The sequence below is a fragment of the Sylvia atricapilla genome, chromosome 1 (genome assembly GCF_009819655.1).
Source record: "Sylvia atricapilla isolate bSylAtr1 chromosome 1, bSylAtr1.pri, whole genome shotgun sequence".
NCBI classification, from domain to species: domain Eukaryota; kingdom Metazoa; phylum Chordata; class Aves; order Passeriformes; family Sylviidae; genus Sylvia; species Sylvia atricapilla.
Window position 1 is genome coordinate 70,029,701 of NC_089140.1, and position 26,654 is coordinate 70,056,354.

A 26,654-nucleotide genomic window follows, 5' to 3' on the forward strand; every position below is an offset into this window, starting at 1 on the left:
AGGTACTTATTGTTTTAGGCCTCAGTCTAAAACCTAAATATAACAATTAAGAATTAAAAATCATAGGTACAGATTACACAGAATTACTAGCATCAGGAATGTATCTGAGAATACTCTGTTACCCTAATCACAATGAGAAGGTAAAGCCATAAAGGAAATGATACCCCAAGAAAGTATCCTGTTTCAAATAAAAAGGAGGTTAAAAGTAGCCTGAAGGCTTCATGATGGCATAATCAACCATGAAAGAGTGAAAGGGATGGTTTTGCTCATCCCTTGAAGATGGAAAAAATAAATAAATGCATATACAATATCTAACCTAGCTTTCTTGGGCCCCTCCCACCACTGATGCTATGCTTGAATCCTTCTGATCACACAGCTATAAGGTTCCTTTAGACATCATCATCTCTCCTTCCACTTTGGCCAATTTCAGTTGTCTTTAGAGCCAAACTCTCTTTACCAAATAGACTGATTACATGACTTAATCTTTCCTACATCATGTCTTTACACATTTGCAGTCAATCCAAGGAGAACAGCTGTTACTGACCATGTCTAAAAATAAACCAAAGCATCTTCAACTTGTGAGGACAATTACCAAAATAAACTGCCAACCAGATGACTTAATGAAGAGATTCATCACGACCTTCCCTGGTACAGGGAGAACTGTGGATGTGCCTTTTTCCCTTGTGCCCAGAGTACACAGCCTACCAACCATATCAAAAAGGTTCAGCAGACTTTTATTACAAAATAAAATCAAAAAAGCTACACTGGAATAATTAAGCCAAAGCTGCACTGTGGTAACTTGGAGGTACTTGGAAGAATGGGATATATTACAGTTAAGTTTGCCAGATACTCTTTTTTGCTCTAAAGGAATTAATGTGCCAGAGGGGAAGGTGTGGCACTTATTTAGCAGACGTCCGCCCATCCACACAGCAAGCTGGGTTTCCAGAACTGGTTTGTAACTGGTTGTGTTGAGTCACTTCCTCCTCCCCACTCCGTAAGCGTCGCACGTCACCTGATCTTCATTACTAACCCACGGGTGAGTGACACTCGCTCATGACTCCGTCATGATTGATTAAACACGATTGGGCCTGTTTAATCCGGAGAAAAGAGGACTGAGAAGGGATCTTATTCAATGCACACAAATATCTCCAAGGCAGGTGCCAAGAGGATGGTGCCAGGCTCTTTTGGTGATGCTCAGTGACAGGATGGGGAGCAGTGGTCCTGAACGAAAACACAGGTAGCTCCACCCCAACACGAGGAAAAACTTCTTTACGATGAGGGCGGCAGAGCGCTGGGACAGGCCGCCCGGGGAGGTCCTGGACTCTCCTGTGGAGAGATCCCAAGCCCCACCTGGATCCTGTGTCACCTGCTCGGGGTGACTCTGCCTTGGCAGCGGGGTTGCACTGGACGCTCTCCAGGTCCCCTTCCGAGCCCAGACACCGGCCCGGGAGCACACCGCGGGCCCCGGGGGCACACCGCGGCCCGGGAACACACCGCGATCCCGGGAGCACACCGCGGCCCGGGAGCACACCGCGATCCCGGGAGCACACCGCGGCCCGGGAACACACGGCGATCCCGGGAGCACACCGCGGCCCGGGAGCACACCGCGATCCTGGGAGCACACCGCGGCCCGGGAACACACGGCGATCCCGGGAGCACACCGCGATCCCGGGAGCACACTACGGGCCCGGGAACACACGGCGATCCCGGGAGCACACCGCGGCCCGGGAACACACGGCGATCCCGGAGCACACCGCGGGCCGGGGGCGGGCCGGGCGCTCGGGGCGTGCCCGGAAGCGGAGGCGGAAGCGGCGCTCGGCGCTCGGTGCGGAAGCGGCGGCGGGGCCGCGGTTTCGGTTCCGCGGGCGGCGGGGCAGGGGCGCTGCGCCACCGGCAGCCGGGCCCGCTCCCCGCGCCACTCTCCTCCCGCTGCCTCCCCTCGCCGCTCCGCCATGGCGGCCAACACCGGCAACCTGCAGGTACGGCGAGGCCGGCCCGGCGCGGGGCGGGCCCGGCGAGCGGCGGGCGGGGGGCGGCGCCAGGAGCAGCGGGGCCGGGGGTGTCCGGGCCGGGGCCGCGGGCGGGGCCGGGGAGCGCGAACGCCCCTGCTCGGCAGCCGCACCGCCGGAAGGGCCGCGGGCACCGCCGCCGAGGGGCGGGGGGGCTCGGCTTGGGCTCGGGCTGGCGGAGCCTCGGGGGCAGCCCTCGTCGCCCCGGGCCGTGAGAGCCTGGGCAGCGGTCCCGGGACGGGGGTGCCTGCGGGAACCGGCCCTGCGGGACGCGGGCAGCGGGGCCTAGTGCCCGCCGGGAAGCGCCGGTGCCTCTTGCCATCCGGGCGCGTGGTTTGGCTGGTGCTGCCGTAAGGCTGCCGCTGGCTGTGGGAAGCCCTTGTCCGCTCTGATGTTCCGCTTGTGCTAACCCTCGGCCGGGGGTGCAGTCCGTCCTGCGGCTGGCCGCCTAAACAGAGCCCGAACTGGAATAAATGCGTTCCAAACAGTCCTTTTTCCTCTTCGGCTGTTTGAACCGTGGTCATTTTTGTGCAGTGTTTACACCGGCAGTGTGATGCTTGCACTGGCAAAGCTAGAGGAGATTTTATAGGGTCCATAATAAGCAGGAGAAGAATGACACCTCTTTAAGCTGACATTCTTTCCTTGGGTGATGTTCATCAAACTATAAACCCATGGCGTGATAAAACATGACTTGCGCCTCAGGGATAGTTAGAGCTGGTCATCTGTGCCCTAGTTCATACAACTTTCTTATAATGGTTTTCTGTTTGATAGCAGTGGTGTTCTTCACAGTAACAGGCTGATGTAATGAAGTATAAGAGCTGAGAATCTAATAGCCAGGTAATAGTCTTTGGCTGTTAAAAAAAAATAATAATAATAAATATAGCAAAACCAGGCAATGTCGTGCAGACTTTTGCTTGCTTTAGAGGAGCAGGTCTGCAACATGCCATGTTTTCTCACAGGTCTGTTTTAGCAGGTGATCTTTGCCACTTATTCTTTGGAATTAATGTCACATGTATGTATCACTGTGTGTGTTGTACTGGCTCCAGGAATTACTGGGCTGCCACATGGTAATTAAAGTCACTGATGGCACTTAAGAACTTTAATATGAAAATAACTTTTGGGGAGTTAAGTTTTGCTCTGTTGCTAGATTTGAATGGTGCACAGAGGTACATAAGGGAGTCAGCGTAAAATGGGCAGCAAGGAGGCAGCTGTCCATTCATACCTGGGAAACTGCTCGCCTGCTCCTGGCCTCTCCAAAAGAAAAGAAACAGATGCTCACAGTGCTCCAGCACTTGCCAGCACAGAGCCATAGAGTCTGTTTAATTTGTTTATTGTTTTTAATACCCTTGATTTCAGGTAGATCTGTTGCGATGATCTTTGCTTCCAAGACAGTAACACAAAGCAACAGAATGCCGTATTTTGCGGTTTCTTTCATGGCTATTGTGTACTAGCTTTGTTCAGCCTGAAACAGCAGAGTGTAGATAGTGGCAAGAGTATCTATGCTGAAATGTCTAATGGAAATTCCTTGCTGCAGTCCAACCTCCCAGCCTTGCTCCCTGACATTACATAATCATCCTGAGCGTACTAGCAATGCTTAGGAAAGGGAACCACACGGGAAAAAACAGGTGAGGGATTGTAGAATATTTAGGTGGTGTTGGTTAACTCCAGCTGACTGCTTATTTTCAAATTACATGAACCAATGGTCAAAATGACGTTTTAATTGTCTTGAAGTGGTATGGGCATTCCACGGAGGAAAGTGTAATAAAAAGTAATAAGCACTTAAGAGCAAGGGAATAGTGGTGATACTATAAATCCACGGGGCAGTGTGTGCAATGCTGTGGCTTAGATCACAGTCAGATTTATTTGAAACTGGCTGAACAAATAAAGTAAAAATCCATTCATAGCTTCTCATAGAACTCTTTGATGCTTGAGATTTGGTCCTCTGTCTGGTTTGGGTTTTTTTCTCCTCTCCCACCGTAGTGATAATTAGAATTTCTTGCTAGGATATCCAGGATCTAAATCCTCCTAGAGAAGCCAAGCAACTGGTCTTTGAGGATGTCTCCAAGCATGATGTTTGAAGAGTCATAGTGCTAGTTTCAGTGATTGTTATCAAGTACTTCCTGTATTGACTTTGCTGTTTACAGGGTTTACTGATACGTCACCAGTCATAGAATCGTAGAATTGTTCAGGTTGGAAAAGACTGAGTCCAGCCATTAACCCAGCACTGTCAAGTGCACCCCTAAACCACACCCTAAACAGCACATCTGTATCATAGTTCAATGTGTCTAGGTCTGTGATAAAAAAACCCAAGCCTGATAATGGATTTCCAAATCTTTCCATAATAAATGCAAGAGCTTGGTAAGACAGACTGCACAGACAAAATAGTAGTAGTTCCAGCTTGGTACACAGAAACTTGTTCTTCTCACTTGCACTTTTTTGTGGGCTAGTAAATTTCAGCAGTTTGTAAATCCTGCTGTTTATAAAAGGATGGAAATATTGTGTCTTGTACAAAACACCACCTAAAACAATCAGTTGCCTCCAGCTTTGAGGGGGTAAATAGTGAAGAGCAGAAAAACTGCCCATCAAAGAACAATAACAGCTTAAATGGTCTCTGATCATGGAAAATGCTCTTGTACTGCAATTAATTCTTTGTTTGTGTTACAGAAAGCAATAGACCTTGCTAGCAAGGCAGCGCAAGAAGATAAAGCAGGAAACTATGAGGAAGCTTTCCGCTTGTACCAACATGCTGTGCAGTATTTTCTCCACGTTGTCAAATGTAAGTGTGATGTGTTGGATGATTAAGCAGAGCCTAGTCGTCAGATTGCACAAGAGTAATCTCTTATGTTGACATCAGTATTTAAATTTTTGCTCTCATCAACAGTTGGTACTTGCTAGTTGTAGTTTGACTGAGGTCATATATTTTGCAGCTTTTACCTCTACTGTGTTGTGTGCTTGCTCCGTTCTTGTAAGAAATCAGATTATTTTTTACTTGTGTTTTGTTTTAGGTTTTTTTAAGACAGGAGGCAGGTGTTTGCTGTCTCTCCTCTGGACTTTTGTAGCAGTGTTTCAAGCTGGCCACTGCACGAGGAAATATGACAATAAGTACAGGGATCCCTGTATTTCTGTTGTGCTGAAAACCGTGTTACACATGAAGTCTTTGCTGTATCTGCAGACTGTTTTTTGCTCCTTTAATTCATGCTGCTTGCCCTTCTGAAGCCTCTCTGCTGACATTTTTTGCTCCTTAATGTCATAGTCTTACTGTTTATCTTGGCCGAGAAAATGTATGAGATGGACTTGTATGTAATAATTTTTCTTCATTTTCCATATACTCATTATGCCTTTTCACACTTGTGTGTACCTTTTGTGCCACATTCAGTGTTTGTATGCAGGGAGTGGGCTTTCTTTAAGTGGGTACAGCCCTAATGTAAGTGAGTTAGGGTTTCTTGCCTGACAAAAGTACACTTACTCATCATAATGACTTGTAAGGAGTAGTTTTCTTGATAGTCCTTTATTATTAGGGTAATCTGTGTTTATCACTTCCTGTCCATTTAAGTCTTACAGACTTTCTCAGAATACCGCTTTCTGTGCTTTTAACTATACTAATGTACTTTTGGAAACTTAGTTCATGAGCCTGACACGTTAAATTTTGATTTTTGGTTTGAAATACTGTAATGGTGGTTATGGAAACAGCGGGGCTGTTGAAACACACCTAGTTCTTTCAGATGTTTTATGTAATGTTTCTTTATCTTTTAAAATTAGCAGGCTATGGGAGAATCAAGTATGGTTCTAAATAAAAATTCCCTAGCACAAGCAACTTCTTGATTAGCTATTTTAGAAAAGCAGTTATTAAAGCAATGTCTAGCATCTTGAAAAGCTGACAGAAATGCCTCCAGTGCTGTTGTCCTTAATCCTTTAGAGTCAAATTTTAAGCCAAGGCAATGTTCAGGTGAATATTTGATTTCTGTTACATGATGTCATCCTTCTGGTCAGTTCTTTCCAAGGTATAGTGGAAAAATAGGTAGTTGAGAGGTTTGGTTATGTGGTGAGCCCTTAGAGAGGTATACTGACAAGAGCTAAAGCACACAGACTTTTTGTGTTGTTTTTTGATTGATGCACATGTGTTTTGCTGTTAACAAAGAATCGTTTCTCTTCAAACTCTTAGATGAAGCGCAGGGTGATAAAGCAAAACAAAGCATTAGAGCAAAATGTACAGAATACTTGGACCGAGCAGAAAAGCTGAAAGAATATCTGAAAAGGAGAGAAAAAACTGCACCAAAACCAGTTAAAGAGTCTGGTCCAGCTGAAGGAAAAGGGTATGTTTTTGGAGAAGGTAAAACAAAATACTTCCTGAGCTCAGCTTATTCTAAACTTCAACTATTCAAAGATCATTTTAACTTGTGTTTCTGAAATGCTTCAGATGACTACTAATGCTGAAATACAGTGGGCTAATAAAAATAACTTGAATTACCATCACAAGCATTTCTGTGCTTGTTTACTGAAATGTGAACATTTGCATAGGAAATTCACTGAAGAATGAAAGCTGCTTCAGACTAACAGCTGTATCCAATGATTATTTGGTTTAGTGGCAAGGAGCCTGATGACCTTTAAAGGTTTTCTGCATTTAAATACTTAGTAACTAGAAAATAATTTCACACTGGTGATTACTGGGGTTACTGAGTTTGATCTGTCTCAAACTTGATAAGAGGTGAAAAGCCCTGTGTAGGGTAAAGTTCTGTGAGGTGGACTGAATCCCTCTTATGTGTTGGTGCTGCCTGGTCTCTCCCCTGCTTCCCTTCTCTTAGATTAAACAAATCTGAGAGAACTCAACTTTGCATATCAGAGAGTTGAACAAGCAGAGCCACCCAAACAAGCCCAGCCTCTTTTGCATTTGCTGCTGCCTTTGTAGGGATAGGGGAAAGGAAGGATTCAGGATTATACCTTCTGGTGGGACTGCCTTTTCTAGGAGCCCTGAACAGCTAAAGTTGCTAAAGATTTTCAGTCTTTTTCAATGTCAGTTCATGTCATCAGCCTTATTTTTTGAGCTGTACCGTCTTCTGCTTATTTATAATAAAAGGAAATGGTAATACCACAAAGGCTACATGTATTTTCTTGACCTCCACTCCAATTGTTCACTATCCAGTCTCTTTTCCTTCTCTAACTTCCAGTCTCCTTTGCTTTGATGAGACAAAAGTTTTGTAGTACTAGATGTCATCCTGAATTGGCCAAGTCCTGTTGAATTGGCCAAGTCCTGTTGCATGTCCAGATAGAGGAGAAGTGCCAATGTCTACAAACAAACCATTCCAGCACCTCTCTGTTGCTGGATATAAGGGCTGTGTTTCCTAAAAGCTGGCTCAAAGCACACAGAAGTGTGTTAAGAGGGCTCACACCCATAAGAGGAAGGTGAAATAGTAAAGGAGGGTGAATTGGAAAGAAATCATAGAAAAGTGTACTTCTGCTTTTCTACAATCATGTAAACCTGTAGAGGTCTGAAAGCATCTCAGTGTTTCTTTCATTCCTCAGCCTGATGGGTTTTCTGCTTTTTGCTTTCTGATTTTTATCCTAAGACAGCAATCTCTCTTATTGTATTTCAACGTTTTGTTTCCAAATCAGGAATGACAGTGATGGGGAAGGTGAATCAGAGGACCCTGAAAAAAAGAAGCTACAGAACCAACTTCAAGGTAACTTGAAGCATCCTTTTCTTTAAATAGGGATCACTTCAGTTAAGCAAGTTCCTATATTTTGGCCGTCTAAATTTTATGGATTAACTTAAACGTCTGTAAGTGGCTCAGCTATTGTGTAATATTCACATGCAAAAGCATAGTCTTTATGGAAGTAAAAGGACTTGTGTGCCATGAATTTATAGTGACTATGCTGAAATGTATCTCCTGCACCCTGTGCTTCATGTTAAAATTGTGTCACCTATCAAGCTATCATTTTCCAACAGAAGTTGCAAAATCCCGGGTAGCTATTGGCTAAACTGATTTAGTATTTTCACTCTGAAGTGCACTAGCATGTTGCCTAGAGGCTAAGGAAATGATGAAACAAATACTTAGTGTAAGCAGGACTGCTTTCACAAAAAGACTGGTATTCATGTTTAGGAGTAAGAAACAGGGATTCTTGCCCATTTATAATAACAGGCAGCATTTTCTTATATGCAATGATGACGCTGTCCCAGTTCAGTAGCATAGTTTGGGTTTTTGAGCTCAAATACAGAACACAGTCAGTGAAGCAACATATAGCAACTACCATCGGTTTGGTGTGCAGTAAAAAGAAGGCTTTTTGATATTTATTCCCTTTAATAATGAAGAACTATTAAGAACTTCCCTACCAGAAGGTGCTTATGGGTCTGAAGAAACCTCATTGTTCTCCTGTTTTTGATTGTAACAAAGATCAAATGCATTTACCAGATCTTGTGCCTGTCTAATTTTAGGAGCTGTTGTATCACTATGGAAAACTGTGCTGGCCTTTTCTACTTCTCTGCACATTATTTAATCCTATGCACAGGTTTAAGGGACACTTTGCTGTTTTTTTAAAAGTGACAGAAATTTGATGAGCATTGAACTCCTGTCCTGTCTCTCACTATACAGACTTTGTTTCTTCCCACATGAATCTGACCTCAGATAGTAGAAGTAGTGGCTAGGATTACAAGATCTAATATTATAGATCTAAAAATCTATTACTGCCTGAGTTCCAGGTTTTCCCATCTGGAAGAAGTTGACACAAAATTTTTAGCATGTCAGACTAAGCAGTCTGAGGAGAAGGCTAAATTACAGCTCAGGTGGCTGAAGTCACTGAGTGAGGAAGATGAAACTTGGTGGAAAAATTTGAATGTGCCTTGACTAAGAAAATACTTCTTTAGCTAAGCAGGATCCATATAATCTTTCTGATGTTTTCAGCCCTAGCTCTCAAACATTGGTTCCATTAGATGATCCATTTGTTTGCTGCATGTCTGGAGATACCAACAAGTTACTTCATCTGATGTAGAATCTTAAAAAATCCTGAGCTAGTACAGCTACATTGTTTAAAATGAAATTTCAAATATTTTGGGAAATGCAGTGGTGGTTTCATGATGAGATAATGCCAGGACTTCTACTATAATAATATTCTGGTTTTCCATGGTTGATTGTGATTTTTAAAAAAAAGTGACAGATTTCTGTAAAAATAACATCCATTTGACTAATGGAATTCAGTGGGGGGTTTTTTTGGTTTTTTTTGGTTTTTTTTTTACAACAGATTTCTAGAATGCCTTGTTTTTATTCAGTATAGACGTGGGCATAGTTTTCTTTTTTCACCAAGTGGAATTGTTGTAATTTTGAAAAGATATGTACCTCACTAACTCAGACAATCTTTTCTTACAGGAGCAATTGTTATGGAGCGACCAAATGTCAAATGGAGTGATGTTGCTGGCCTCGAAGGTGCCAAAGAGGCACTTAAAGAAGCAGTCATCCTTCCCATTAAATTTCCACACCTATTTACAGGTCAGGATTACAGCATTTATTTGCTATTGGCCAGTCAGGACTGGCACTGGGGCCTGTGAAGTGTGTTGTGCCAATGTGTCACAGACTTAAGCTGATCTCTTAACACAGAGATTTTGATCCATCTGACAGAAGTTTCCTGGGTAGATGTGGAAAACCTGTGAGCACCCTAGAGGAGCATAATCAGAAAATTGTATTTTGAAACCTGCTGGTTTCTCTCTTGCAGGCAAGAGAACACCCTGGAGAGGGATTCTCCTATTTGGACCACCAGGAACAGGAAAGTCTTACTTAGCAAAAGCTGTGGCAACAGAAGCAAACAACTCTACCTTCTTCTCAGTATCTTCATCTGACCTTGTCTCAAAATGGTTAGGTGAAAGTGAAAAGTAAGTTGGAGTTGCCAGAGGTCCAGGAAAACATTGTCAAGAAGAAATTATTATAGAGTGAGATAAGTTGCTGTAAAGAATTTGAGGGAATGGTCTTGTCTTTTTAAAAAAGAACTGGGTGTTTCTCTGCTTCATGCTGCAGTGCCATGTAAAGATACCATTACGTGCTGCATTTTGAGAAGCTCTCTTCAGTGCTCAGAAGGATTTTGGGAGCACCACAGAGCTTATTTCCCTTCTGAATTCATCTGTGATTGTATACTGTATCAGTCTGAAGTGCTGAGTTACTTTGCTTCTTGGCATCTCCCCACTCATCATCTGTCCCAGCAGCTGTGTGGCATTTCTTTGTCAATACAGAGATGGGTTTTATGTTCATCCCAATTTCAAACAAAATCTGAAAGAAATAAGAGACTTGCAAAGATAAGTTGGAGGAGAGGAGCAGCCATGAAAGGAAATTTTGTGGGTCCCTATGCTAACTCTTCATTTGTTACTGTGTGATGCATGAAGAAGACCAGAAAGCCAGAAGACCAGGAGTGACATGTTGGCTGCAGTCTAGAATTTGTCTATTAGATGGAATTTGTCCATCTACTCTTCCAAAAGAGATTTCCTGAAATAATAAAAAAGCTCTGGGTTTATAGGGAAAGGATTCTCATATCATGATAAGCATGCTTGTCACAACCATGATTTAGTAGTTTGAAGTGTGGGACAACTGAGCAACACTATTTGAAGTTGATAGAATGAGAAAGAAAGGGTATTAGATAAAGTGTTTGAACTGAGTTATTTTTTTCTCCAGAGAGCTGGAAACCTTAAGCTACTTTTCTTCTGTTGCAAAAGGAATACAGAGCTGGAGACTAGCTTGGCATTAAATTTTATGCTTTAGACTTGATTTGAGACTATTGTGTGAGATTTAGGGCCGTAATACGAAGAATTTCCCGGTGTGTTCCTATTTATTTTTCTTTTTAAACTAGTAAAATGTGTTCCTGAGAAATAGCTAGTTGTACATGGGTTGTTTTGTTTATTTGATTTGAAACTATTATTTCTTGTCATACAAAAATTATTTCGTAAGTAAAGTTGTATAAAGATACATGTTATTTCTTAAAAAATCTCTAGAATTATTTTAAGTTAGAAACGTTAAGAGAAAGTCTATTTCTTTTGAATCTTTCTAAATTGATGGTTCTGTATAGTCCAGGCTGTCATGTAAAAGTGTGAACTGAAAAAGGGCTTTATCTTGCAAAATCATGCCTGGAGCACTCTAATTTTTTTCATGATGCTAGGCTCTCTCATTCAGTATAATTCTGAGTCATGGAGCTGGAAGAATGTTGTGTTTTTGAGTAGCTTTATGTTAATGCTTTTTTTCCCCTTGTTTTCTCTAAAGGAAATGACCATATCATAATCTGAAGTTATGTGTTTCTCCTGTTGTAATTATTAATATAGCTGAAGCTGTTTCCTTCTTTAAGATTAGTGAAAAACTTGTTCCAGCTTGCCAGAGAAAACAAACCTTCCATCATCTTCATTGATGAGATAGATTCCCTCTGCGGGTCAAGAAGTGAAAATGAAAGCGAGGCTGCTAGACGGATAAAAACGGAATTTCTAGTCCAGATGCAAGGTAAGTTTATTTGGTTTTCAAATTCAGACAGAGAAATTAAGACTTGTATTTTTAAGTGTAGCTTGCATTAGAACACTAAAAATATCTGCAATTCCACCCCATTAAATTTTGGTGACTTTTTAAAACAGTCTCTGTTTATCATCTAAACTGTGAAATTATTTCTGCCCTGATATAGGGGTTGGTGTTGACAATGAAGGAATCTTGGTCTTAGGAGCAACAAACATACCCTGGGTTTTGGATTCTGCTATCAGGAGAAGGTATGATGGGTTTTTTTTTTCATGGTGTGCAGTTCACAACTGGTGTGAGCCTTCAGCCAGAGAGTGCTTAAGGTGTTCATCCAGCTCATGTTTGCAGACACTGTTAATGTTCTGCAACTCGATTCCGTGGACTTATCTAAACTGATAGTCACTTGCTCCTTTAGAGAGAAGGAGGTCTCTCACTCTTGTATTGGCCCTGTAGTTTATCTGCTTTCTTGGCTAGATGATTATGCTTGAAGAAGCAGAGGAGTTTTCTGCTTGCTTTTTGGTTTTCTGGGGGACCAAGTTGGAAAATACACACCTCAGTAGGGCAAGAGGGGATAGAGCTTTCCTCTTCAGCTGCTAACAAACTGGTGAGTAGCTTGAGATCTTTTATGGAAGTGTAATCTGATGGAGAAACGCCATGTTTTTCTTCTGGTCAGGCATAACTTGTGATTTTTAACTGCTGTTTTGCAGATAAAGGACTTTTGCAGATACAGGACTTGCCTGTACTTGATTATTTGGATCTCTCTGTGAGCTGCAGAGCAAGCAGAGGACAAATACAGTTATGTGACAAATAGGATTATGTTGTGATGAGGACACAGCTTGGATAATGGCCATATTTGTTGGCTTAAGAATCATTGGGGATTTTTTTGTGACTGACACTGACTTTTATTTATGTACTGAATTGAAGCTGGCCATACTTCAGTTTGGTTTGGGGTTGGACTAGGTCATGTCCAGATGTCACTTCCCATCTGCATGACTGGTGTTGTGTGAGCCAGATTTAGAAATGAAGGTGTTGCTGAAAAATTCAAGTCATTCTTGAAATTCCAGCTTTGTTTGGGATCCACAGTAAGAAACAGATGTGGACCTGATAGAGTGTGTTCAGAAGGGGGCCATGAAAATGATCAGAACACCTTTCCTGTGAAGGCAGGGTGTAGGAGTGGGGCTATTCAGCCTGGAGGAGAGGAGGAACCAGAGAGACCTTATTGTGGCCTTTCACTATATAAAGGGAACTTATTAGAAAGGTGGAGAGATGTTCCTTTAGGGGTGTTTGTTTGTTTGTTTGTTTTTTGTTTTTGTGGGGGGGGTTTTGTTTTGTGTTTTTGTTTTTTTTCCCAGGGTTTTTAATGCCAGGACAAGGGGCTGTTGTTCAAACTGAAGGAGGATGGGTTTAGATTTGACATAAGGAAAAATTTTTTTATGAGGATGGTGAGACACTGGCATGGGTTGCCTGGAAAAGTTGTGGATGTCCCATCATTGGAAGTGTTCAAGGCCAGTTTGGATGGGGCTTTGAGTAAGCTGGTCTAGGGGAAGGTATCCATGCTTGTGGCAGATGATCTTCAAGGTTCCTCTCAACCCAAACCATTTTCTCTCAGCAACATGAAAGAGAAATTTCCTAGCTGTTGTCCACAAAACTTAAAGGAACTTGTAGAACAATGGCTGTAATAAAATTAATTTTTCATGGATTTGGGCCACTTTGTCATGTGTATCAGGTTAATTGTGTTCGGCAGAACTTGGAATTGCTCTTACTTTGTTGGTGGGAGGTAATCTCCACTATGAGAACAGATGCTGCTTCAAAGGAGGAACTGCAGTTACGAATGTTTCCTTGAGAATGACTTCTAGTTTACTTCCATCTATGGTGTTTTCTTAATTTAGTTGGAGACTGTGGAAATTTGTTGCATAAATGTGTTATCAGGCAGTTCTTTCTTTGAGTGTGAAATCTGTTTAAATATACTCCAACACTTAAAGACTCTTTCCTCTTAGGTTTTTTCTTTTAAGACTCAAACTGCAGGAAAAACATCAGTCTAAAGAGATGGTTTTTGTAATGTAAAGGAAGCAGTTGTTACATTCTGGATGTTAGCTTATACTAACTAAAGTATTATTTATGAGAACAGGTTGCTGAATATTTGCCTCAGTTTTTTTTTTAAGGTTTGTTGTACTGAAACTGCTTCTTTCTAATATTGCTTGGAGCAAACTCATTTGCATGAGCTTTTTCCACGGTGCACCTGCATGAGCTGACATCTTGGGAATGCTTTGTTTTTGTCTTTTTTAATCCAGGTTTGAGAAGCGTATTTATATTCCTTTACCTGAAGACCATGCCAGGGCTGCAATGTTCAAACTTCACCTTGGGTCAACTCCAAATGTCCTGGAAGAATCAGATTATCGAGAGCTTGGGAAGAGAACTGAGGGCTATTCTGGTGCAGATATAAGCATCATTGTCCGTGATGCACTGATGCAGCCTGTTAGAAAAGTGCAATCAGCGACTCACTTTAAGAAAGTAAGTTGTTATTCAGATTATTTCATCTTTCAGATCAGTCTTAATTTGAAAATTCCTTGCAGATAAACTGAATTTGGTTTTGGGTAATACTGCATGCTTATGAATGTCCCTTTTATTGACTGGGGAGAGCTGTTCTTCCTTTCCCCATAGCCCCCCTCTAGTCCTATCATAAGTCTGGTGGAGCTAATTTCTGAATATTCATGCTCTCACTCTCAATGTCTCTAGAGAGTTCTAAAAGCATTCAGTTTGCAGTTTGACTTAAATGGCAATGTTACAGATGTGCTCTTTTTCTATTTCAAGTTAAGTGGTTCTTAACATGCTGGGAAAAAAATAAATGCATCCCTCATCCACTTGAGAACAGATGGATTATACTTAAGTACGTTCTGTTTACTTGGCATATTTGTCAAACTGCAAAATTAAGGTTCTTGTAGAGTTCTGGTTAGAAACATTGAATCAATTACAGTAGTAAAGATGCAACACAACTGAGCAAAGTCTGTGTTTCATTTACACTGCTGTAATGTAAAAATCACTTTCCTTTTATGTAGGTACACACCAAAGAGGCTTTTCAAACTATATTGTTTGTCTTATCTTCCAGTTACCTCTACATGCTTCATATTGACTTAAGAAATATTTCTTCCCGATATTTGAATCTCAGAAACTTTATCTGAATGAGAACCAATTGGCATTATTTACTATCAGTCTAAATCCTTTAAATCTGGGAAGTCTTTCCCTTGGAGAATTTGCACAGATGGGCCTTGTTCAGTCAAATTAATTGTTCCCTGTAAACTATTAAATTCTTAAATGGGAAAAAAAAAGTGATAATATCAATGGTTCTAAACTGAGGTTAAACTACATACAGTGTGTATCAGTTGAAGGAAGTTTCGTTTTGCTGTGTAGCATATTTTAAAGTGGACCCATACTAAAGATACATTTGTTAATATTTTAGTGCAAAGTTTGATTTTTGCAGAAATTCATGGATCTTGGGTGAAGGTGGGTCAGGATATTCTGCAGAGGTGTTAATTGCTGTAAAGGAAGTTTTAATCTGTTGCTTCTTAAAAGAGCAGGTGTGGTAGGAAAAACTTCAGATCCTAAGGTGTAGAGTCCCGTGTATGTCGTGTTGGCAGCAGTTCTTTGTCATCTCAGTTACAATTACAGGGGTTTTTTTACCAGTAACTCAACCTCACATAAAAGGGTTAATGGCCCTGAACAGAACAGCTACATTCACTTTGAAGATAGGCTCCTTTTTTTCAGTGTGGTTTCTTCCAATGAACTCATTCAGCTTAAGATTCAAAGAGAAAGACACACTTAAATTCAGTATGGTCCAGAATATGAGAGGACAGGAAGTTAACTTCTGGGGACAAGTCACAGGAACAATGTGATGTAAGCTGTATTTGTTGATAAATAAACAGTGACTTTGATATATCAAGGATTTTCTAGATGTTTCCTTCCCTTAAGCAGTGATGTCTGAAGTGTTTCTCTGTTGTTAATTTTACATGACAATGGCAGTTCTGGCTAAAGGGCTGTTAGCTTTTAGCGTTTTGTTCGAGTTTGGAACAAACTGAGGCGTGTTTCAGCTTGCCATGGAGCAATGAAATAACCTCAGTTGTCACAGATTGCAGAACAGCTTCAAAAGCACTTCTTCCATCTTACCCATTTTTGCTTAAAAAAAAAAAAGGAAGGAAAAACCTCACAACTGCAATACTTTGAACACTCTGACATGAGCCACATTGATTCCACCTTATTGTGAATCCTTTAATTGGATGCAATTTTGTGTTTTTATAAACAAAACTTTGGCGTTGTTATTTGTGGTATAACAGGCAATTTGCCTCCGTTCAGCAGAGCTTTCCTCAGTTGTCAGTAATTAACTGTAAACCTTTCCTTGCCATATGTGATAATGCAGGTTTGTCAGAGTGCAGATTGAATATTACAATCTGCTCTCCAGCATCTTGCTCTAAATACAGCTTGGAATAGCAAATCCAGTTTTGCCCATAGCCAGTTAGTATGTTGTCCTTCAGCCTCTGCGTATGCTCCGAGTCCCCGTGGGTGTGTGGTGCTGCAGGTGACAGTGTACTGCAGAAACGGAACAGGCACCCAGGGCAGCTTTTTTCGGCCAGTCTGTCTGTCTGTCTGTCTGGGGGAAAAAAAGAAAGAGGCTGTTTTGTTCTCCCGCTTGGTGGCGCTGTTTTCCACGGAGCGCTGCTCAGGTGGCGCCGGGAAAGGTGCTGGGAGCTTGGGAACGCGGGATGTCAGAGCGAAAAGCACTGGGAAGCCTTTGGAGAGCTGTTAACTAGTGATGAATGAACGCCTAAAGGGACCAGGAAGGGTGGTCTTCACCAAGCAGCTTTCCTGGCATGTCAGTTTTCCACAGAAATCCTCAGCTTTAAGAGGATGTGGCTTCTGGGATTTGACCTGATGTGAATTTAAGTATCTTGCTTCAGCTGCATGTTCTCAAGGTGAATAATACCAGCAGAGTTGTACAGTTTCTCTTTCACAGGACATGTGTTCCCAATGGGTAGGGCATCTGCATAAAATCAAGGAATGGTTTTTGCTTGGGGTGCTGTTCAGCTTCTGGTTTCTGTCTTCAAAAAATAACTCCTATAAACTGAGTGTTTTCTTATTTTTAGGTAAGAGGACCATCATTGTCTAATCCAAATGTGCTGGTAGATTTATACACCCCTTGCTCTCCAGGTGATCCTGAAGCCTTAGAAATGACATGGATGCAGGTCCCAAGTGATAAATTACTGGAGCCTAAAGTTTCCATGGTGGGTATTCTTTGTAGCATTTCTTTATTGTTTTGCACAACTCTAAAAAGGCTTTAAGGTAAAGAGTCTTTTTCAGGACAATTGGGTGAGATGTTTGTTTCAGAAATGCTAGACATACCAGATAACATTTGAATTCTCAACATAAATCACTACAGTATGGCATGCTTATGAAAAAGACAGCTGTCTATCCCTGATAAGCATTTCTTATTCTTGTCTGCTAGTATGCAGCTGCCATCCTTTCATCCATAGACAATATCTGGCTCTTGCACTGTTCTTTCACTTGGCTTTTATTAATTTAAAACCTTTGGGTTCCTGCACCATGATGCACTTTCTTCTCATCACTGTGGCATTAATACTGGGAAATGGAAAATTATGTTCACTGTAAATTGGGAAGTGATGTGCTGTAGGTAGATATTGCCCATTAAATAGATACAAGCATAAAACCAAAATGTAGGAAGATTTTCTTTGTGCATTTGAAAATACTTGCTTTGGCCTAAGGAATAAAATATGTAAGACAGTTTTCAATTTCAGTTCACTGGTTAGAGAAAAAAATAATTGCTGGAAACTCATTTTGTATTTTTCGCCAAGAGTAGCAGAAGAACATTTTGAATTTAAGTACCAAGTTTATGAGAAGCACTTAATAAAAAATCTGTGCTGCTGTTATTACCTGTGTGCAAACAGTTCTGTAAGGAATGAAAGAAATCAGTGGATTTCATGGGGATCGCAGGCACTGCTTTTTAAATAGAACCATCACTGTATTTCAGAAAAGAATTTCCTGTGTGTATTTGCATACTGAGGAAGCAGAAAAGGATTTATGCAGGTGCAGGCCTGCCCTTTAATTCTCCCTGCATGGTCTAATTGGATTTTTAATCAGTCTTTCCTGGAACTAAAGACAGCAGTTCCTTGTGTGCTCCTAATGGTACCTGGGCTCTGATGCACTACAGGCAGATGTTTCAGTGTCCAAAATCACTTCTTGTCCTTAAAAAATAAGGCTTTCATTCTTATTGAGCAGGGTGCCTCTGGTCTGAGACAACTATCATGTGTGGAAAATCATTATACTAATTTTTGGATTTATCCATAATTTTATAGTAATATGAGGTGTTGGGAATCTACTTTTTTCAGTTGCCCTTGGCTGAGAATTGATTTGTTTTCTTTCCCCTTTTTATTCATAGTGTATTTTAACTGCTGCCTTCAACTTCATAGACCTATGAATTTTTTTTCTAAATTCAATTTCCTAGCATCTAAATATTTATCTAGGAAATTGACTGAATTGAAGAGACAGAAAATACCAGTCATGAGCAGGAAAACTTTGCTAGAGATGAATCACAAACTGCTGTTCTCCATTGCTGGACTGTGAAAAGTACATGGCAACATCTGATTGCACTTATTTTTATTATTTTCCACTTAATCTGCTGTAGTTAATCATGGGTTGAAAACAGTAACTGACCAAAAAAAAAAAAAAGGAGGTTCAGTTCTTTTTAAAAAAGATGAATAAAACTTGAATGGATGAGTGGCTTGAACCTAAAACTGAGGTTGTGCTTTTGTTACTGGAAAACTCACTGACCATTGTCTGTATTCAGAGGGTTAAAAGGCAGCCTCTGTGCAGAAGTGTTCAGGCTTACTTGAAGTTTTGTGTTAATAGGAACTTTTTATGGTTTTTAATGCATATTTGTCCTGGCAACAAAATTACTAGCAGTGGTACTGTACTTTTTTTCTGAAAGTGTGTTTGTTTTTTTCCCTGACAGGCCGATATGCTCAGGTCGCTTGCTAGCACAAAACCCACAGTTAATGAACAGGACCTGGAGAAGTTGAAGAAGTTTACAGAAGACTTTGGTCAGGAAGGCTAAACCAAAGATACGTGTGAAGCGTTAGAACTTTGTTTTTTTCTTCTTTTTAAAGTATTCTCATGTCTTTATTGATGGCACTTCAAATAAATGCCAATAAAATCACCCCTTTCTTACTTTGCAGAAGGAATAGAAGATATCTTTGCAAAGACCCTTAAGCTTTTGTATTGTATTGTTTTCCTCAGATGTCTATTAAATGTCTTCTATTGAAAAATAATACGAAAATGCAATTTTAGCGTGAGACAGCAAAGTGATGTGGTAATGTCTAATAAATACTAGAAAGCTTTAAATTACTAGTTTCATTTTAGATAGTATATTAGACGTGGATACCAGTGAGTTTTAAGCTCCCAGTAAGATCAAAAACCTTTTCAAGGAGTGGGAGAGAACATACTTGTCAGGTGTTTTCACTATCAGTCAATCAGCATACATATTAATTGCTCTCATTTCATTTAGGAAAATGGAACAAAATTTTCTAATCAAGCATAATGCAAGTGTTTGCTGTTAAAGTGAGAAAGAAGACACTGTGAGGATAAGACTACATTGGCCAGTACTTTGGACAAATATTGATGGACCTCTTACTTGGCTTTTTTCTGCTATGCTGTGTTAAAATTTTGCCTTAAACAGCAAGCTTTTGTTTTACACTCTTTACTAGCTGGTACACACTGTCACTATGCAATTTAACACAAGTTTGTTAAATGCAAGTAACTCAGAAGGTGTTTTGCTGGCTGTTTTGGGGGGGTTGTTTGGATTTGTTTGATTTGTTGTTTTGGTTTTTAAACTCTGGATTCTCTTCCCGGTGAAGTTTTGACTAAAGTTAGAAAAAAAGCATTAGTAATGTCCTCTTAAGATCCCACGTGTTGAGGCTGGCAAGGTATATGTAGTCTTTGGAGAATGTCTGGGAGGTGTTTTGGGAAATAGCATACTTTCACATGCAAGGAGATTAGAACAGATGTTTTAGCCACAGCCTTTCCAGTGATAAATTAACCCAGAACCCCACTGGTAACTGTAGCATACATAGGATACATCAATTTAGTGCTTAAACTGGGAGAGAAAGCTGGCAGTTTAGTATAGAAGTAGCACTTCCATTGCTCTTTTTCTGCAGAACTGCAAATGGAGATGTGCCTGAATGTAACTTAAAACACTACAGCATCAGCATTGAGTTTGTGCCTTGTAAGTTTGCACTGGCTGTAGATACGAAACACCATTAGGATATCTAGAATACTCTATCTTCCATTATCGTTGTACAACTCTATCCTGCAAATGTTTTGTTTAACTTGCATTAAAAGAAATTTGCACATTTTAGGTGTGTATGTTCTATGTACATATGCACAAAAATGATCATCTTTTGATGGGGTTTGGTTTCTTTTATGTATACATATTTTGCGTACTTTATAAATCATAGGATGGGTGACATTTTCTGTACTTAAATGAAGTAAACTGTTGTAGTACAACATCTGCTATGTTATTTGAGTATTTCTTCAATGTTATGTTCAAGTTTTTACTGCTTTATTGTCTTCATAGACTTTTTTTCTGTGTTTAATAGCCAAACAAAATAGTTAAATATTCTTGATCTGCAAGGTGCTGAGCTTTTTTTATTAACATGATAAGCATTTTTTTCCAAAATCCTTCAGTTACATAGCTTTACCTTTGTCTTACATCAGAATGTGTAAATGTGAATGAGTGGGCTGTAAATCTTTCTGTCAGCTTTTGGGGGGATGGCAGGAGAGGGAGTGGGTGAGGGCAGGAATTCCAGCGTAGGTACAGGCAACTCTGGTTAGTAAACTTAATCCTCATTGCAACAAGATCTCGTTTGTAGTTTTCTCTTGTGAACACTTTAGAAGTGAGCCCCATACAAGTGTGGCTGTTGTTCAGAGGTTTGCAGCCACTGTCTGAAGTTTGCCTCTTGATCTTTAAAAAAATGAGAGTCCTTACTGCAATCCTGCAATCTTAAAATTCTCAGGAACATTTTGGTTTTTGGTTTATTTTTTCCTTTTTGTGGTAAGCTGATTTGTCCCATGGGCTTCCATATGCTTAACTGTGTGATCTCGTATCTTTAATGCAAAAGAAAAATATACTGTATGTTTTAAATTTACATCTTGCTGCTTGCTCAGATGACATCTGTAACAGAACTTTTACTATTTGATGTTGAAAGTTGTTTTTAGAAATATATTCCAAATAAACTTTGCTGCTTAGAATTGCAGCTACAAGGGCAACTTTTTGGTTTGCTGTCTTTGTAAAATTATGTTTAGATAGATATAGATATATATATATATATATATGACCAAGCTTCTTAGCCAAGATATCCATAGCAGACACTAGCCAAATGAGGGAGCATGCAAAATTACTTTTTAGTTATCACTGTTAATTGAAAATACTCTAAATCAAAGAATTCATGAAAGGCTGTATTTGCGTTGAATAATCAAAACTTCAGTAAATACTGGACAAATTGGTTGTACATTTTTAACGAAATCTGATCTTTGGCTGGTTAGCTTACAAATTTTTTTCATACCTTCTGGTGTTACTGCTTACTCTGACTGCAATATGAAAAAATGTCATTTTCCTTCCTGTGTGTAAAGTAATTTTTTAATTAAATCACGTCTCTCTGTGCTTCTGTCCTTTGCAGATGGTTTCTTCTCACTGACATTGAGTTTTGGATTTCTTACCATTTGTGGTCTATTTCTTGATGCACATAATTACAGGGTTAGAATAGCTCAGTAAAATCAACTTCTTATATTTTTTCCTGCATTCCCTGACTGATGTCAAGTTCCAGATTAATTTGATTTATGTGTTGCCTTTCTGTCCTTGTCTAGAATAACAAAAGCATACAAATCTTTTTGGTTTTCCATAAATCTCTGAAGTTGTTCATTTGGTTTGGTTTTTCAAGTCTGCTGGTCTTTGAATATACTCATGTGCTTTTGTTTTAACAGTGGAGCAGTGGAGCAGTACAAACGTAGCTGAGGGAGATGCTCTGGAATCTGCTTTTTTCATGTTCCTGCCAGTCAGAATTTGCTCTTTTTGTCAACTGAAGCAAAGAAGCTGCTGATTTGATTTACTTTTGGTGTTTATTTAGTGTTCTTAATAAGAATATTCCACTTTTTTGTTGTTGTTGTTCTTCTGAGGATTATCTTGACAGGAAGCTATTTAATAGTTCTGAGTTTGTTGAAATATGCAGGAAGATCTTCATTTTGCTGTTTACTCTTTCCTTCCTCCAGAATGACAAGCTTGTTTCAAGATTGGCTTCCATACATGTTTTTGGTCTTAACCAGATTCACCCTAGTAATCATGGTTGACTTAAAGCCATTCCTGTAACTTACGTAAACTATTGCAAGAACTTAGTGGACTGTTTGTTTCATACTGTGCTGCTGTTCCAGCAGATAATTAATTCTTATCAAAACATTGTTTCTTTTATTCTTGAGCGGGCAGCTTTTATTGTAGCTCTTGTGGTGTAGCTTCAGTGCTTACCCCTTCAAATTTTCTTTAGCTTTTTATTAACATACTAATCTTGGGGTTTTATTCCACAAATCCTCTGTCATCATAATTAGCTGCGTAAAAACTCTTTTAATTGGTCGTTCATCCTCATCCTGGCATTTGTGTGGTGACAGCCCAGGTATTAGATAAGATTGTCCTGTTTTTATCTTTTGGTCCCTGTGACCTAATTAGAATTCTTCCTCTCCCTCCCTACTTCTGCATGCACACACACCCTTCTGATGGGAGCTTTTCGATTAGGTCTCTGGTTTGTGACATTTTCTGTTTACTTACCTTAGCAGCCTTCCCAGCTGAGGGGCTCCAGCTTGATGAATAAACACTCAAGGATACGTCTTTCCTTTGTCATATCCCAAGTTTAGGGATGCTGGATTTCCATCCATCCATGCCACTTGTGCATGGTACCTGCCACATATACAATCTCCTAATCTTTTGCAGAAATATTTGACATTTTTGGGTTCATTTAGCTGAATTTCTCAGGCATTGGTGATGGAAACGCAATACAATGTCCTGTCTGCATCATAGCAGGAGCTAGGTTCCCTTCTAAATAGGCTTTGGTTGTGTTTTGAGACATCTCCAGGAAATAAGTCACTGACACCTGACACAGGCCTGATGTTGATAATGCAGCCAGAGTTTTCTTTCCTGCTTGGTGACCTATTATCAGGCACTGTAACATGAATTGGCAGGACTTGCTTTTGCTTGCCCTCACTCCTCCTCTGCTGCCTCAACTCATTTAAATCCAAGCTATTCAAGGCAGGGACTTTGCTTTCAAACATGCTCAGTGTCACATGCATTCCGTCAACTATAAACAGTAATTTCCTCTGACTCAATCTGTTGGCCCGATGACAGTCCACAGGCAATTTGTTACAAAAATCTCCACTGGAGTAGTTGCCTTCTGCTGCTTCTCTGTCCACCTCTCACCAGTAGCGAGTCAGCTAGGCAAGGGGCTGGGAAAGTGTATCACCATCTCACTCAGGAAATACAGTGGCAGATGGGGACTGTTACTTGCAGCTGTGACTTAGGCTCTGGCAGAGCCAGGTGAATTGTTTGCCCAATAGAAAGTTAGGAAAAAAATAAAACTATATTAATTCAAATTATCATTTCTTCTTCTTCTCCTCCTTGAAGGCTAGAGAATGGGCTGTAGCAGGGAGGCTCTGACCTAGCAAGACTTTTGCTCTATGTAAGATTTTAGAAAATCTGGAAAAATTAGGTGATTACAGTTTTCAAGTGTCCCGTTTAAATTGCCAGTTGAGATGCTCTTGCCTGACTGAGCATTAGCTCAATTGAAGTTTTAATGGTGTTTTAACTAATTAATCACAGCTATTAGTTGCTCCATGGACAACAGCAAAGAAATTACTAGTGTTTTAATCTTTATGCCTGCATTTGTTTCGCTGTGGACTGATATGTTTGTGTCCTGCCTTGCTCTGTCACTATAATTTTAAAATGTTTTCTTCTTTGTTGTTGTTGTTCCTACCAGCCCAAAAAGCTCATGCCCACAATGCACGTGTCCCCTGTCAGTGTGGGAGCAAGCAGGGCACGGTGCCTGCCTGACAGCAAAGCTGGTTTAGCTGCAGCATAGCCAAAGTTTCCACAGGAGCCACAGGACCTGCTGACAGAGCCTAAACCTTTCTGTCCACCCTTCGTCTTCACTGTCCCTTCACCAGCCTCAAGACAGAAGGGGTGCCCTTATGAAGACACTGTCATGTGCTGGAGCAAATGTTTTGGATCATTTATGAGGTTTCTGCTTCTCCAACAGTAGGACTAAGAAAGTTACTGGTAAATACAAAACACCTTAATTTTAAGACTACCCAGCCATTAAAGAAGGCTCATTTCCCTCTTTGGATCATGAAGGAATCATTCTGAATAAGCTCATATGTACTTTACATCAACTTGAAATATAAGGAGCCTATAAACGATACAAATTTTATATTAGGCCAATTATATATCATCAGACATAAAATACCAGGCAACAACAAGGGCAGGCAGCTTCTGGGAGGGACAAGGAGGTGAGTATGGCAAGGCGGGCAGAGGCAGTTGGCACACTGACAATTTATGATCTTTCAGCAAATGAAAAACAAAGGCTTGAAGGAACTACCTCAATTTCTTTGCTTGCAAATTGCTCTTCTGTGTAATTTTGGGTTTTAGAATATAATAAGGAAAGGAGGCAAAATTTTAGTTCACAGAAGGATGGAGTGATTAAAAATGTAAAACACAAGACTTTCATGCAGAAGTAGGTTTAAAACTTCCCCTTCAACAAAACCAACACACTTTTGTCTTATGGCGTAGCCCATCACGTTCTTTTTAGGAGGAATTTATACAAAATACTTTTAAGTGAGATTCAAATGCTAAATAAAGCCACTGTTTTGTCTTATATTCTAAGATGAAAAGCACAGTTGAAGCTGTGTGTTGCTCACATAGAAATGAGCAGAACGAGGGAGAGGCAAAGTGAGAGGGAGAGGAGAGGAGGCCTCCCTCTCCAATACCTTCCATTTCCAAACTGCTCTTTGTAGTCAAGAAGAGGGAGAGAAAAGGTGTATGACAGAATTTATTCCATAATGTCCTATTCTACTTCAATATGAATGCATCTTGTATCTTACACTAAATACAAGAGTAAAAAACACCTTAAAGCATTAGTTGCCCTTTCTAATGGGAAAATAAATAAATATTTTCCATTTTAGTTGATCCAAGCTTTTAAAATAGTCCTCTGTATGAGTTTGGTTATCCTTTGATGCTTTGTCCCTTTTAGTATCTTCTTAGTGTTGTGTAATTACCAAAGGAGGCATAAAAGTGAGTCACTTCACTGACTGAAAAAATTTCTGCAGGTAATGCAGTTCAGTTTCTGTCCATGTTTTCATTATTGTCAGTATTAATCTATGCGAGCTAAATGCATAAGATTCATTTCCTTATTTTCACTTCAGGAGGCAGTGAAGAGATAATTAATATTCAGAATTTAACCTTTGATGTAATGCATTTCAGCTTAATGCATCAGCAAACAAAACTGATACTGATGCCCTTAATCATTGCTAGTGCTATTTTTACCTATTTTTCATGTATTAACTTATCGAAAAGACTTGTTAATTCTTACAGTTAGAGTTCACTCTTTCCTTCAAGAGCACTTCTACAGTCACAAACAAATGCAAGAAAAATGGTGAAGTTGTATGTGGGTAAGTTTGAGCTGCAGGTAAATTGTAAACTCTAAGTAGAAAGAATGCTAATCCCCATAAACTGCTCATTTTACTTAATGAAAGTTTAAATATATGTAGCATGACCAAAATACTTCCATCAGTTTTCTCTGGGAAAAAAATCCACATCACTTGTGCCTTCACATTAGTCCTGAAACAGAACATAAGAAAGACAAATTGCTTTTTGGCATCTAGGTACTCTCCTTTGCAATCTGGACAGAGTAAGGGTGCAGGTTAGCTTTCAGTCTGCTATCCCTGACAGCAGTACAAACTAAATAATTTCCTGAATAGAATTTTATAGACCTCACAAGGAAAATAATTTTAAAGACCTGACAATTTACAGACACTTAATTTTACAGAAATTTCCCTCTTTTTGTTTCCCTCTAAATTAAGTTACAGTAACGCCATCTTCTCTAAATCTACGTATTTTCACTTATTCTGCTTCTCATCCCACAGGCCATACACATAGAGAAGCGATAAAATCCATAAGTAACAGTCTGGAAGACTGCTGTTGGCTAAAGTTCAACTCAATTCCTTTAGCTGTATTTTCTGCATTTGACACGAACTATCCTTTTCATAATACATGTTCAATATGTATATAATTTCTTAGAAAATGTTTTTACTTCCTTTTATTCCACTCTTTTCACTTGCTCTTGGATGCTGCCAACATGAATGGCTTTAGATTTTGAAATAGTTTTATTCTATATTTGCTCCTTTACAGAACTTGAATGTATGTTACTTTGCAGTCTGTTCATTTTTAAATACTTTCCATGTTTATGACAGCTTTCACCAGGTTCAGAAACCATTATTTGAACAAATGTGTTCAGTAAAGCTACTGCCAGTACTCACATTTGCAGAAGACAGCTTGATATGACTAATTATAACAATCTAGATTCTTTCTTCTAGTAAACCTTTGACCAAGGACTCTATGCTAAAATTAATGCTCATTCTTTTGAAGGTTAGATTAGGCCAAGTGATAATTTAAAGACTCTTCTATAAAATATAGACTACATTCTTCTCTCTCCCTGAGATTTATTTTTGAAAACTTTTCCAAAAACACTTCCAGATACTTTGAAAAGATTTTCTCTTTTTAAACCCAGGTTGGCAGCTGATGATCTCATTCCCAATTCTTTTTCAAATATCTATATCATCATGGATTATAAGCCTTCTCTGATATTGAAGTCATCAGCCCATAGTTAAAAACCTTTTGCATTTCACCTTTTTTCTTCCAAATAGAACTCCCAGTAGGTTATAGATTTTTAAAAAACCAAAATTGCTGTATGGTTCATTAGTATTAAAATCTTCAGTAACTAAACTACATACTCAAAATGTTGCACAGATTTTAATGCTAAAAATGCTGACATATTAATTAGAATTTAAATGTCAGTGAGTGAGA

At 39.9% G+C, this 26,654-nt stretch overlaps 1 protein-coding gene across 3 annotated transcripts; it reads left to right on the forward strand.

The window, feature by feature from the left end:
- Positions 1-1,807: 1,807 nt before the first annotated feature.
- On the forward strand, positions 1,808-20,806 carry VPS4B (vacuolar protein sorting 4 homolog B). 3 transcript variants are annotated; one of them, XM_066325942.1, is made up of 11 exons: positions 1,808-1,979; positions 4,674-4,785; positions 6,172-6,322; positions 7,620-7,687; positions 9,368-9,487; positions 9,711-9,867; positions 11,322-11,470; positions 11,646-11,727; positions 13,768-13,987; positions 16,612-16,749; positions 18,495-20,806. In XM_066325942.1, exons 1-11 carry the CDS (start codon positions 1,953-1,955, stop codon positions 18,594-18,596), a joined length of 1,326 nt encoding a protein of 441 aa, XP_066182039.1. In that variant the 5' UTR covers positions 1,808-1,952; the 3' UTR covers positions 18,597-20,806. The 3 variants fall into 3 exon arrangements, with proteins under 3 accessions (XP_066182039.1, XP_066182029.1, XP_066182048.1); XM_066325951.1 differs by lacking the exon at positions 1,808-1,979 and adding an exon at positions 5,015-5,111 and having other exon boundaries at positions 4,680-4,785; XM_066325932.1 differs by lacking the exon at positions 1,808-1,979 and having other exon boundaries at positions 4,614-4,785.
- The last annotated feature ends 5,848 nt before the right edge of the window (positions 20,807-26,654 follow it).